This window comes from Chaetura pelagica, unplaced genomic scaffold, assembly GCF_000747805.2.
Source record: "Chaetura pelagica isolate M959 unplaced genomic scaffold, ChaPel_1.0 scaffold192, whole genome shotgun sequence".
Classification (NCBI taxonomy): Eukaryota; Metazoa; Chordata; class Aves; order Apodiformes; family Apodidae; genus Chaetura; species Chaetura pelagica.
Genome location: NW_009952570.1, coordinates 1,082,922 through 1,097,166, shown reverse-complemented (window position 1 = coordinate 1,097,166; position 14,245 = coordinate 1,082,922). Strand labels below are relative to the sequence as shown.

The 14,245-nt window shown below is 43.5% G+C and overlaps 1 protein-coding gene across 2 annotated transcripts in view; it reads left to right on the top strand.

Annotated features, from left to right (window-relative positions):
• STAG1 (stromal antigen 1) overlaps window positions 1-14,245 on the top strand; it is a 137,820-nt gene that overhangs the window by 80,394 nt on the left and 43,181 nt on the right. For both annotated transcript variants that reach the window (XM_009993502.1, XM_009993501.1), the window contains exons 12-18: window positions 1,181-1,288; window positions 3,473-3,587; window positions 6,185-6,302; window positions 7,407-7,510; window positions 10,311-10,403; window positions 10,526-10,615; window positions 11,472-11,675. In XM_009993502.1, coding sequence (XP_009991804.1) covers window positions 1,181-1,288; window positions 3,473-3,587; window positions 6,185-6,302; window positions 7,407-7,510; window positions 10,311-10,403; window positions 10,526-10,615; window positions 11,472-11,675 — 832 coding nt within the window. The remainder of the gene's footprint in view (window positions 1-1,180; window positions 1,289-3,472; window positions 3,588-6,184; window positions 6,303-7,406; window positions 7,511-10,310; window positions 10,404-10,525; window positions 10,616-11,471; window positions 11,676-14,245) is intronic.

Below are 14,245 nucleotides of genomic sequence, written 5' to 3'. Positions count from 1 at the left end.
TTAAAAGCATTTAGCACCAGAAGAATATGGGTCACATTCAACAGCACAGAGCAATATGCTGGCAGGTAGGAGCTGCAAGAAGTTGTCAACAGCAACCATGATACGGAATGACCAATTAAAAATTGTTTGTATATGAAGCCAAATGATGTAGAATCCTGATACATAATTTTTTTCCTGATGAATACTGACTAGAAAAGGAGGGGAGGAATATTTCTGTGTGTGACAGTGGTGATATTTTGGTCTTGTTGATGAAACATTCGTGGCTTGAAAAATACTTGAAGAATACTGCTGAAAAATGGAGTTTTCTCTGAGTTTCAGAAAACTCACACAAAATCTGCCTCGAGCTCAGAAACTGCAGAAGCCCCAGCTATGTCATTTACCTAAGACAAGGATAAAAGGTGTTTTTTCTTGTCAATAAATCATTATAGAAAATAAACTTTTCATAATCTCTCATCCAGCTCAGCAGGGTATGATCAGATTGGGTTCCTTCATGTTGAAAATGAAGTCTGTATCTGGTCAGCACCAGAACTGCTAGAAAAGTGGTGTACAGTGTATTGTGTCAGATGCTTGTAGCTCTCACTGCATTCCCTGATTCAATCCTGGCCTGGTTTGATGCTGGAGGCACAGGGCTAGGTCTTGGTACCCACTTTGTGCCATACTCTGGTTTAGTTTTCTGCTGCCCATATCCAGAACATTTCTGTTCTTTCTCCCACTGCTCAGGAAGGTTTGTTCTCCCAACCTGGACCTTTCAGCACCTGGCGTTGGGAATTTTCCTCCCTACTTCCCAGGCCAGCAGGGGCACCTCCTGCTCCACAGTGCTCATGAGCACCTGGACATGAAGAGCACCTGAAAAGACTTAACTGCTGAGAATGGAATAGGCACAGGTGTTCTCACTCCCAGATCTGAACACTTTAAAAATTAAAAGCTTTAAAAGCAAACAGGCATTGGTATAGAAATAAGTTTAAGCAAACCATGACATCTTTCTCTTGAACATTCTAGGTTTTTAATGTTTGATACTGAGTGTTTGGCACCTTGTGGTGTTCACATTGTAGTTAGTGGGATAGTCTAAGTAATTAAGCAGGGCAAGGTTTGTAAGCAGTGATGACTTTTTTAATGGGAGATGAGGGGATTGAAATAAAGCATTTGTTCTAGTTCTGGTGTTTCTTGCTGACTCTTGCAGTGGAAGTGAAGAAGCTCTTTCCAATGAGGACTGTGAGAATGTTTATCACTTGGTGTACTCAGCTCACCGTCCTGTGGCAGTGGCAGCTGGAGAATTCCTTCACAAAAAGTAAGTTATCTGTTGCCCTGGAATAAGACCAGATTTGTGAATGCTTCTTAGTAGAGATAAGGTCAAAAGGCAAAGAAGAAATAGAGTGAAATACCCCATTTTAGCCAATCAGGTATTTAATGTAAAGCAGAGAACTAACCTCTTGTTTCAATTCAAGACCTAAAGACTCAGAGAAACTGAACTTATGCTTTTCCTGCTCCAGAATTCAGGTAACTTTTCCTGTTCCTCAATGGCTAAATGTGCAAAGGCTTCATAAACCTCTGAAGGTGGTTTAAATCCTGCAGCTCTTGCTGAATTACTGCAGTGGTAATATAATAGGGCCTGTACATCCCTGACTTAGATGTTCTGACTGGCAGTCAGCCTCTTTACAAAGTATTAAACCATTTTATTTCAAAATCATGAATTTGAGAGGTTTTGATGTAGGAATAGTTAAGAAATGTGTTTCTAAACTCAGGGACTTCCCCTGAGAATCCATTCCACCATGGTTACATCCATGACACTGTGCTTACATCTGCCATGTACTTACTATGCCAAAGGAACTGAGCTGGCTTTTCCATGGAGGTGAATCCATGGCCAGGACGGTGCCAAGGAGCACTAGCAAGGAGTTCCTTTGCTAGTTTAGTGTTTGCAGCTAAAAGTCTTATAGCAGGATTTTTTTTTCCCCTCATGATACTGAGAGTTCTGTAATATATTTACAGACGGTATCAGAATCCAGGTGATGTGATTTTTCATGCCGAGATATATAACAGAAAGAAAATCACATAAAACCATCAGCTTTCTTTTGCCAGTGTTCTCATTGTCCATGTTTTGTTAGGGGTGTAGAAGGCCACTTTATAATTGTCAGCTTCCATTGGTGGCTTTCTGGAATTCCATCTTTGTGATCAGGCATCATCCGTTTCAAGGAATCTATTTCCAAAATTCAGTTACATTTAGTTTCCTACAAGACATACTACAAGTTACAGAAAAGATTTATGTTCCTTTTTTTAAAATGGATCCTGAAATTCCTTTGTTAATCACCACTGGACAAAAGAATTTTAAGAAGTGCCTCAAAGGTAAATGAAGACATATCTCCACCTCAATGTGTTCAGTGTAAAGACGAAACTTGATCCTCACTTTCCTTCACCACAATGTCTCTCAAGGTGAGGAGCACTGGGAGAGGATGGTCCCACTCCTCACACAGGTGTTCTCTTGGCTTCTGCTAAGACAGAAGAGCTCGTGCTCCCTGTGTTTGAGGCATTGGAGGTGGGATTTAGTCTCACCTGATTTTATACATTTAAGACATCACTTTCTATGTGTAAGGTAGTCATTAGACTTTCTGTAGTTAGCAAAGGAAAGCAAATAATAGAGAGGGTCACTGGCTCAGCCTGAGGTGCATCTTTAAGATATTTCAGCCCCTGTCGTGGTGCTTGTTTCTTATCTGTTAGATAAGCAGGGGGAAGAAGTGATGCCTGAAAATAGTGTTTGTGTGTAACCAGCCCTTTTCAGTGAGTTACAGTGACATCACAACAGCTTCAGATTCCTGGTGTGCTTTGGGACTGCTTTCCCTGTAAAAGTAAGGAGCAGCTTTCAGACTCCTCAAAGTAAAGCAGTGATTGCTGTGACTGGGGCTGTAGGCACAGCTGAGGTCTCTTTAAGCCAGCAAATTCCAGCATTGAGAGTAGCTGGGAGCGAGGCATGTCAGGGAACTCAGGGCAGAATGTATCAGTTACCTGGAATAAAAGAAAGTCAAACAACTGCCTGGTAGTTTGGTTTGTCCTTCATGCTGCTGGTGCTGGGGGTTGGTGGTTTAATGGGATGCCAGGATTGTTATACCATGTCCCAGGCAGTGTGACCACAGTGCAGAGACACCTCAGTTCTTAAGGCACCAGTGGGGTGAGTGCTGCTGCAACAAATTGAAATGCAAAACTATACATATGCACATATGTCAAAACTGTGTGAAATCTTTCTGTATAAATATGTTTTGGAAAGAAATTCTTCCAGCCCTGTGAACTTGGAGACACTCTGCCTGAAGAAATGAATTCACCTTCAGAGGTCATGCCCCCTTTCCCTTGAAGGAGGTAGCTGGAGGTACTTTCACTGTGGTTTAGGAACAAATCTACCAACTCAAGAATGAATGCTCATCATATTGTTGCAGAAATGAGATTTGTTTTGATAAATATGATAGCTCCTTTTGCTTATTTTTAGACTGTTCAGCAGACATGATCCCCAAGCTGAAGAGGCTCTAGCAAAGAGGAGGGGGCGAAATAGTCCAAATGGAAACCTTATTAGAATGTTGGTTCTTTTCTTTCTTGAAAGTGAGGTAAAAAAATAATTTTTTAACCTTTACGTGTTTAATAAAACCTGGAAGTTAAGTAGTGATTTATCAATGTACAGTAACAAGTTGTCTTTCTTTTCTTTTTTTTTCATCCTTGTCCATCATGCAAATACAACCCTAAATCTTCTTCATGGTTTATTTTGCTCTTGCATGTCCCCACTCTACCTAGTTCTGTGCTGCTGGTAGCCTGGCGGCTACCAGGGGTCCTTCCTACATAGAAATGTAACTTGTTCTTATCTTAAGATAATAATGGAAGGACTGTACCTCTGGAGTTAACTCTATGGAGTGAAATAATTTGAACCAGCAAGGAACAAAACTCACATACTGACTCAAGGATGATTAGAGCCATAGAATAAGGAAAGTGGGAAGGACCTGAGGGTCATGAGCTCAAAGCAGAGTTCGCTGTGGGATTAGATGAGGTTGTTCAGGGCTTTATGTGGTTGCAGCTTGAAAATGTTGGAGGATGGAGACTGCAGGGATCTATGATGGCATGAAATGTGTGATGGATGCAGGCAGGAGGAGGGGGGCCCTATTTTATAGCTACAGGGAAGTGTTATGGTACACTAATTACGTGTGGAAAGGCAGGGGAATGGAGGAAAACTTGAGGAGATAAACTACCATGTACAGGATGCTCTGAAAACAGAATCACTGGATCATGGAGTATGTGGGGTTGGAAGGGGCCTTAAAAGGTCCCCCTGCAGTGCACAGGGACCTCTTTAACTAGATCAGCTTCCTCAGAGCCTCCTCAAGCCTGACCTGGAATGTCTCCAGGGATGAAACCTCCACCACCTCTTTGGGCAACCAGGGCCAGTGCTTCACCACCTTCAGTGTGAAGAGCTGCTTCCTGACATCCAGTCTGAATCACCTCTGCTGTAGTTTAAGACCATTCCCCCTTGTCCTCTCCCTCCCTGCCCTTGTCCCAAGCCCCTTCCCAGCTTTCCTGGAGCCCCTTCAGGCACTGGAAGGTGCTCTGAGGTCTCCCTGGAGTCTTCTCTTCTCCAGGCTGAACACCCCAACTCTCCCAGCCTGGCTCCAGAGCAGAGCTGCTCCAGCCCTCTTTAGCATCTCTGTGGCCTCCTCTGGACTCTCTCCAGCAGCTCCGTGTCCTCCTTGTGCTGGGATCTCCAGAACTGGACACAGGGCTCCAGGTGGGGTCTCATGAGAGCAGAGTAAGGGGGGAAGAATAGAGGGAGAAAGGTTTAAAAATTATACATTTGATTTGGTACTAAATAGGTGGTGAAGGAAGACTGAAAAAAAAGGAATGACAGAAATGTCAGAAATGACAGAAAGAGGGCACTACATTTTGTGTAAAAAGCAGAATGAAAGGTATTGCAATCAGATATTTGAATTGTTATGAAGCCTTGAACAAGAGACTGTGAAGAAAGGGTAACATTTAGGTACAGAAGAAACTCGTTATAAACCTGCAAGTTAAATATGGATTAAATGTGTGAGCCTTCACCCTGCTCTCTGGATGCATTTTTAGTTCCAGCTTCTTTAAAACTTAGATCCATTGCCCACGTATTTTCTGGTGAAAACATCTTAAATGTGTGTGCATGTGACTGGGAGTCACGTAGCATTAAGCTGGTCTGTCCTGAGTAGAAGAGAGACTCTGCTTTGCTCCCAAAGCCACAATCAGCAGAGTGAAGCCATCTGCTGCTCCCCGGGACCACTGCCGTCTCAGGGCCAGTTTCTGCTCTTGCTGTTCTCGAGAGAGTTGTTAGAAACAAACAGAATATAACTCCAGTTTGAACAGTTAGAGAATTGGGAGTTTCCATCTGCATAGGCCTAGAGATGTGAGCACTGCAGTCTGAGAGTAGGAGCAGGTGAAACTGGGGCAGCATCAGCAGGCTGAGTCACATAGGACATTTTGCCCAAAGCTGTCAGCAACAGCAGGAGGATAAATATGCTGAATGTGCTTCTTCCTTACACCCTTCAATGTTTTCCAGTTAAGGCATCAGTCCCGTGTCTGGCAAGCAGATCAGAACTGCATGTTGTGCTTGTTACTGTGGGATAGTGGTTGAAGATCCATTTATAAACCAGCAGACCTATGGATTCTTTTTTCTCACTTTATAATAGTTGTGTGAAGTCACATAAAAACTTTCCTTAGCACCTACAGTTACTGTTAATTCTGTACCCCCTGAAATCAGCAGGATTTCTATGACTGTCTTCTGAGCAGGTAGCAACATGTATCATATATAAATGCCTGTTCCAAACAAGGATATTACAACTCTCTCTTAGTCTCATGTCTCACTAACTCTCCTTCTTCTACTGCAGTAAAAAAGTGAGGAAAGGTAAGTTTATGGCTTCTAGGTCAAAACTCTCTTAAGAGAGATTTTTCACAAAGTGTGTTATGGAAAAGCTTTTTATTCCATTTTCCACTAAAACAAATCCCCATTGTCCGGCAGTTGTATCATTGAGTTGGAAGGAGCCTTTCCAGAGTTAGTTTCAAGCTAGATTTTCTTTCCAACCTCGTGTAAGAGTATTTGCCCAGGACACACATTCTGTGGCTAAATGATTGAGAAAGTTGAAGAACTGGTGCTTGTACCAGGATGCTGTACTGATGGTTGCTTTGGATGTTCCAGTTGCATGAACATGCAGCCTATTTGGTGGACAGTTTGTGGGAGAGCTCTCAAGAGCTGCTGAAGGACTGGGAATGTATGACAGAGCTGCTCTTGGAGGAGCCAGTCCAAGGAGAAGAAGGTAGGTTTTTAACCTCTGAACTATCCTGGTATTGCACAGTATTGTTAATTAGTCCTTTAAAAGATGTTCCACTGTGGTGCTAAAGGTATTTATGTTCTGGTTTGTTTAGAAAAACACCCATTTTTAATGCACTTTGCTTCAAGCAGCATTTTTGTACTGTTTTTCATCTTGTGAAGTTTGCTGTCCTGTGGTTCCCTAATATTAAAGGCTAGAACATCTTCTCTGAATGTTTAGATAACTAGTGCATACATGAACATTTCAGTAGCTAATACAGTTTTGAATAAACAAGCACTTCAGGGGGTACTGATTAAATATGCAGCTTTTCCAGACAATGTTAAAACCTAATGAATTTCCAAGAGGAAAAAAACAAGGGGATTCTTTCACCATTAGTTTCTAATCTCCTTTTGCTAATAATAGGATCTGTGTGCACAAAGCAGCCAGGGAGCCCAATGGCACAGAGTCCTTAATGGCAATGAGTGTCAGTCAGGATCCTTCCTAATCCTTCAGGATTCTCCTGCTTCAGGGACCTCCTGGGCTTAGGTGGGTGAGAAGCAGATGTGCTCTTACTGCTTTCTAGCATGATCTGCAGATAATCTCTGTGTTTCAAAATTACAGAATGCCAGTTTGGAAGGGGCTGAAGGAACCTTTCAGTATTCCCCTGCTACTGCTGTGGTGTTTCTGTGGGAATTTCCTTAGGAAGTTAGGGCCCTTGGTTCTTTGTTGCTTTGTAGCCTAGTGGGGTTTGATCTTCTAGATGTGTCCTGAAGTACTTCTTCAACAGCAGAAATAATTCTTCATAGAGGTGAGAATGTTTTGTCAGGAAGTGACAGTGAACAGTCAGTCACTCTCTGTCCCTGTGACCCTCTTTAATTTTGTAGATCTTTCTTACCTTCCCCTTCACTCATCCTTGTTCCAGGCCACATTTCTCTGGATTTCTTTCAATTTTGCCATAAATGACAATGCGAAGAGCAAGCAGGCCTTGGGTTTACAAACAGGACAAAAAGACATTGTCTCTGTTGTTCTCTGTCCCTGTGTTTTCCACCTGCACTCACGGGTTTGTCATTTGAAGATGCCAGAGCTGACGTTCCTTCTTGTCTCCCCCAGCCATGTCTGACCGGCAGGAGAGCGCGCTGATCGAGCTGATGGTCTGCACCATCAGGCAGGCTGCTGAGGCTCATCCCCCCGTGGGCAGGGGCACTGGCAAGAGAGTAAGTGGGACTACACAGGTAGCTCTGACCCGTGGGGGTGACTGTGGTAACATAAAATAATTGTCTACAATTATTATCACAATTATTGTCACAGAATCACTGCATGTCAGGGGCTGGAAGGGACCTCTGAACATCATCCAGTCCAACCCCCCTGCCAGAGCAGGACCCAAACCAGGGCAGGTCACTCAGAAAGGCATCCAGACAGGGCTGGAAAGTCTCCAGAGAAGGAGACTCCACAGCCTCTCTGGGCAGCCTGTCCCAGGGCTCTGTCACCCTCACAGCAAAGAAGCTCTTCCTCATGTTGAGGTGGAACTTCCTGGGCTCCAGTTTGAATCCATTGCCCCTCGTCCTGTCCCAGGGCACAAGTGACAAGAGCTTGTCCTGCCTTCTTGATGCTCTCATGTATTGATAGACATTAATTAGATGCCCCCTCAGTCTTCTCCTCTCTAGACTGAAGAGCCCCAGGTCTCTCAGCCTTTCCTTGTGGATGTCACATGCTGACACTTTTCAATTAGATGTTTATAATTGGTGTGTCTTGTTTCATGTGAACACATTTTGAAGAGAAGAGTAGAGATTCTATTTCTGGACATATGGGGTTTTGTTTCATTTTGGGTTTTGCATTGCCAAGTAATGTAAATTTGCAGCATGAAAATAATTTTAAATTACTTTTTCTGTATTTTTTTTTCTCATACCCCTACCTTACACTGGTACCCACAGCTACAGCCCTTCATGGGAAATGTAGATCTTATTTTATAGTGACTGTTAGAGGATCAGTGAAATTCCAGTCCTGTGGCTGGGCTGCACTTACAGGCTTTTCAGTGTAAGTCAGGGGCATGACAGGCTTTCAGCTGCACTCTCCATGAACACAGCATCCATGTTCCAAGAGAGTCTCAGCTCCCCAAGAGTATCTCTGATTTTTGGCAGTCCCCTCTTATTTAGTTTAGACTAAAATGAATTAAACCCCTGTGAGCATTTGGTACTTTTGTTAGGTTCTGTTCTGAATAATCATAACTAGCTTATTAAAGAAAGGCACAGACTTACTAAAGGTGAAATCTGGAGGGGGATTTAGCATTCTTTATTTCTAAACTAAATGCAATTACTTAACTTCTTAATCTTTATGTGCCAGAAGCAATTAACATTGTGTCCAAAACCAGCATCCCAGGAAAAGCTCCAAGAAATCATAGATTTAAACATACTTTGTGAAGCTTAATTTATAAAGCATATTCTGAGAAATTCCTAGTTTATTAAAACAATGCAGGGGTGAGGGGGAGTCTGTGAAAGCATTACTGAGATTTACACAATTGTGTATTATCTTGTGTTACCAAAACTGCCCTGTAAGCACAACTTCCCTGTGTTTAGTCACCACCTGTAAAACCATTCGAGCAGACTGAGCTCCCTTTAAATGTAACAAAAAAAATCATGTTTGTATTTTCTCTTTGGAGCACCAAATAATGTCACTATTAGCTTTCTGGGTATTTTTTCTGTCTCAAGAGATCTAAAAACCAGTGCTGTTGACTTCAGCTAATTCCTTAGCCTTAGATTTTCAATGTCTGTATTTTTTCAAAGCTAATGAAAACAGTTCAGTAAAATAAATTTTGCCTTCTGAAGGAAGATCAAAAGAGCCTTGAGATCATCCTGGGGACCCGGATTAATTCCTAGCACCACTGAACATCAATATTTGGTCACCAGAACTTGTCTGGATTATTACAGGGAGCAGCAGCCTGACTGGCCAGCAGCATTCCCAGTGCCTTCCCATCTACCGGGGAAGTGGTTCTTTTCCCTGTTACAAATGTGTTTTCCTTCACTCCCCTTCCTGCTGTCCCACAGGCTGCCTGTCAGCCCAGCACGTGGTTGGCTTCAGCTGTTCCTCCTCACTTGCAGGAGGTGTAGGTGTGACATTCAGCTTTTGCTTCTCTTCAGTTAGCCCTGGAGTTGTGGGATGGTAACTGCAGGGATCTCTGCCTGGGCAGTGGAGGTTTGTCACATTCCCATCATCTCACTGGTGGGTTCTGAGTTTAAATGGGAGCAGATTCCTAATGATGTGCTCACATTCTTGTGAAATAGTTTCTTCTCTGACTTCAGCTTGCAACCCTTATTGTGCAGTCTGGCAGCTTTGCTATTCATAAAGTTAACTGGAGTATTTTATTGTCATTATTTGTTTTCAAAAGTGTCTTCTCCTTTTCTGAAGGCAAGAAGCCAGATCTAAGCTTTTATGGAGCATGCTGTTCTGATAATTGGCTCCTATTCACTGTTCCAAGGTGATTTTGCTATGACAGCATTAGGAGCTTCAGTGAATCTGTCAGTGACATTGGTGTCAGTTTGAAGTTGGATGTGTGGTGTCACTGAGAGTGACATTCCAGTTCAGAGAGGAGACCATGAATCTGCCTGCAGAAGTCACTGTTACAGTGTGCTTTGGTTTTGGTTTTCTTAGTGATAATCCAGTTCTCTCTGAGATCTTACAGTAACACTTTGTTCAGTGTGTGAAAGCTCAGTTCTCTTGGAAGCAACAGCAAAACTTCCCCTGACTTGGGTTATATTTGATTTTCAATCCTTTAAAAAAAGTTGATGGATCAACATGCTGGATGATGTTTTCCTTTTCAGGCGCAGCATCTTAGGACACGTGGCCCTCCCATTTAATTACTCCTGAGTCCAAATGTCTTGAGTTTTTTATTCCCTCCTCTTCTGATTTATTAAAAATAAACTTGCATGGATATTTGTTTGTAATGCAAACTTTAGAAAAAAATAATTAATGCTACATGCAAGAATTGTATTTACTTTTATTGTTTGTGATCACTTGCAGGTCTTGACAGCAAAAGAAAGAAAAACTCAGATAGATGACAGAAATAAATTGACTGAGCATTTCATTATTGCACTTCCTATGTTGCTGTCAAAGGTACATTTTTTCAACTAAACCTCTCCCTGGTGTTTACAACTGCCTTTCAACTTTTTCATCCTGTACTCCAGGTGTTTATTTTTACTTCAGTGTTGTTTTGTTTTGTTTCAATGATGCTCTAGTATTCAGCTGATGCCGAGAAGGTTGCGAATCTCCTGCAAATCCCACAGTATTTTGATCTGGAAATCTACAGCACGGGCAGAATGGAAAAGGTAGAGTACATGGGGCAAGAAGTCTGGCTGCTCTCAGGTACCCGAGTTCTGTGCTCATCACACAGGACTGAGCCTGCATTTGCAGTGTCAGTCACACACACAGATCACACAGAATCACCAAGGCTGGAAAAGACCTTTAAGATCTTCAGGTCCAGCCTGTGACCTGACACCACCACATCCCCAGACCATGGCACTAAGTGCCACCTCCAGCCTTTCCTGGAGAACCTCCAGGGATGGTGCCTCCACCACTTCCCTGGGCAGTCCATTCCCATGGCTGATCACCCTCTCCACGAGGAAGTGCTTCCTGAAATCCAACCTAAACCTCCCCTGGAGCAGCTTCCTCTTGTCCTGTCACTAGAAGAGCCTGACTCCACCTGATTACAACCTCCTTTCAGGTAGTTGAAGAGAGTGAGAAGGTCCCCCCTGAGTCCTCTGTTCTCCAGACTAAACACCCCCAGCTCCCTCAGCCCATCCCTGTAAGACTTTCCCCCCAGTCCATTCACCAGCCTCATTGTCTCCTCTGGACCTTCTCCAGCACCTCAAGATCCTTCTTGCAGTGAGGGGCCCAGAGCTGCACCCAGGACTGGAGGTGAGGCCTCCCCAGTGCTGAGCACAGGGAGAGAATCACCTCTCTGCTCCTGCTAGCCACACCATTCCTGACACAAGCCAGGATGCCATTGGCCTTCTGGGCCACCTGGGCACACTGCTGTCTCATGTCCAATTGGTTGTCAACCAGTGCTCCCAGTTCCCTCTCTGCTGGGCTGCTCTCCCTTGATTTGGTGTGTACTTTGGATGAGTTTCTTCAAGCTTCATTGTTCTGTTAAGGTGAAACCTGAACTTCTTTTCTGATCTACAGCATCTGGATGCCTTACTGAAACAGATCAAGTTTGTGGTGGAAAAGCATGTGGAATCAGATGTTCTGGAAGCCTGCAGCAAAACCTACAGCATACTCTGTAGTGAGGAATACACAATCCAGAACAGAGTTGACATAGCCCACAGCCAACTTATTGATGAATTTGTGGATCGATTCAACCATTCTGTAGAGGATCTGCTGCAGGAGGTTTGTTTCCTTAAAGTTGATTTAGTTAGACTACCTGAAATATGCTATGATAAATTGCAGAAGAACATTCTTACCAGGTCATGGAATCATTCTTCTGAAGATGTAGTTCAGCAGCAACTCTTTCATCTTTATTTGGAGCTGTTTCTCCATGTAGAAAATCCCTCGGCCTTGCCATTAAGCCTGCAAAGCCTTGATGCTGGAAAACAAAGACCATGGGACAATCCTGAAAATTAAGCCTAGTGTCTGAACAGTCCACTTAACAAATGAAAGGGATGAGCAGGTGAAAGCTGATGAAAAATGCAGGAAATGGTACATTGACATGAGTGGTGGTGGTGATTCCAGTAGTCCCAAATGGTTATTCAGGCAGCAGAATCAAGATGGGATTATGGTTAGAATGGAAGAGAGGATTTAGTAAAATATTTATAATAGCATGTTGAAAGAGCTCTGGAAAGAATGAAATAAAGATACAAGTCTGAAACCTGAAGGCACCCGGGATTTACTGACAAGAATTTATCCTTCAAAATGCTTAAATTTATCCTTCAAAATGCATAAAAAAGGATACCTTAAGTAAGAATAGAAACCTTACATACTTTTTCTTGCTTTCCATCAATATAACTTTGTGTTGCACTACTTAATTTGTTGTAATTCTCATGCTTTTGAAACATAACTTAGGGGCTGCATAGATCTTCTTCATCACTTCTGGTCATGCTCTGCACTGGGCAGACACAGCATTTTTTATGTAGATTCCTAGGAAATTAAGCCACAGTCTGTTTTAGAATTAAGAAAATTAAGAAAATAAGCTTTTTAAAATCTTTAAATAATATACCACATGCAGACATCCTATGTGTGTGCCTTGTCACAGTGCAGGGTGAATAAAGATGTGTCTGTTGGCTGGGAATGTCCATGGGTGAGCAGGCAGGGCAGGCAGCTGCAGCCCAAGCCACCACTCTGCATTCTCTGATAGAATCCATCTGCTCTCTATTTGCCATTTTAGATGAGCTTTCTCAAAGGCTTCTGTGCAGAATGTGAAAAGACCTTCCAGAGTTTGTGCAACCAGCTGCTTGTGGCAAGGGAGTCTTTGCAGTAATGCCACCTTCCATGTCTTGGGTGTCTGTTTCAGTAGCCATGGGTTTGTGAAGTTCCTCATCTCTAGTCAACAGGACCAAAAACTCCAAGACAAAAAAACCTTGGGGAAGTTGTTGCTGACTTGGGTAGCAACAATGGCTAAAGTTGGGCTGCCAGCACAAAGATCAGCTTCAGACCCAGCTGAGTTCTCCACGCCAGGTGCCCAGCAACTGAACACCATGAACAGTGGCCTTGGCTGTTTCATGGGTACCCACTGACAGAGGTTTATGAACTCTGGCCATGTCCTCACCTTTTGCACTCTCCACACATTCATCACCCTGGTTCAGTCTGGCTCTGTATGCAGGAACAAACCTTCTGGGTTGTTTCTGCAAACCTGGCTCTTGGGGAATCTTCAGCTCATGTCTCCCCAGCCAACCCCAGGTCAGCCAAAGCATCTCATGGACACTGGCCTCAAGATGGGGGAAAGCGCCTGTGGGGTTTTTTCAAGAATCATGCCAAGAAGCAAGTGGAATCCCAGTGCTTTGGCCCTGACTTGCCATGTCTCTTCCATGGTCTTGTCAGAAGACATGATGGAAATGTCACCTTTCAGCTTTTCCTCATAGTTGAATCTCAAACTTCTCCAAAGCAAACACCACGTTTGTCCTCTCTGGAAACACTCGTGTAACACCCAGTATAACAAGGAGAGTTAAGTTTGACTGAGGATGCAGCTTGTTTGGAAGAGCTCTCTTGATCAGCTGTATAGAAGTTACTCATCCATGAATCTATTCAAGGATTCAGAGGTGACATTCTGTTCCTTGATAGAATCATAAAGTGGTCTGGGCTGGAAGGGAACTTAAGGATCATCTAGATCCAGCCCCCTGCATGGGCAGGGACACCTCCCACCAGACCAGGTTGCTCAGAGCTCCATCCAACCTGCCCTTCAGCACTTCCAGGGATGGGGCTCCATAGCAGAGCTGCTCCAGCCCTCGGATCATCTCTGTGGCCTCCTCTGGACCTCCATGTCCAGAACTGGATACAGTATTGCAGGTGGGATCTCAGGAGAGCTGAGGAGGAGGATCACTTCCTGTGACCTGCAGGCCATGCTCCTTTTGATACAGGAATTTTTCACCCAGGAAAAATCATCTTTCTATTAGTATTGCTGAGACAGCCACAGATAATTTCTTCAACCATAATCCCAAACTCAGTTCCCAAATGGGAACACTTAGGTTCCTCCTGCTGTACAGCAGCTCCTCCTCCTCTGATTCACCCGTTCTTCTCCACTCTGGTACTGTGAAGACAAGAACCAGCCCTCTAGTTCTGTCAGTGCCTTTTCCATCATCCACCATTTCTGGAAGCCAGCAGTCCAGTTAGGCTTGAGTTTGGTTTAGCACCAGTTTAGAATGTCAAGAAAGCCATTTTTCCATTGATCATTTTTAAAAACTTGCTGTTTCTGGTGTGGCAGAATCTCAACCATTTGGCTTTATCCTTGTAGCCTGTTCCTCAGC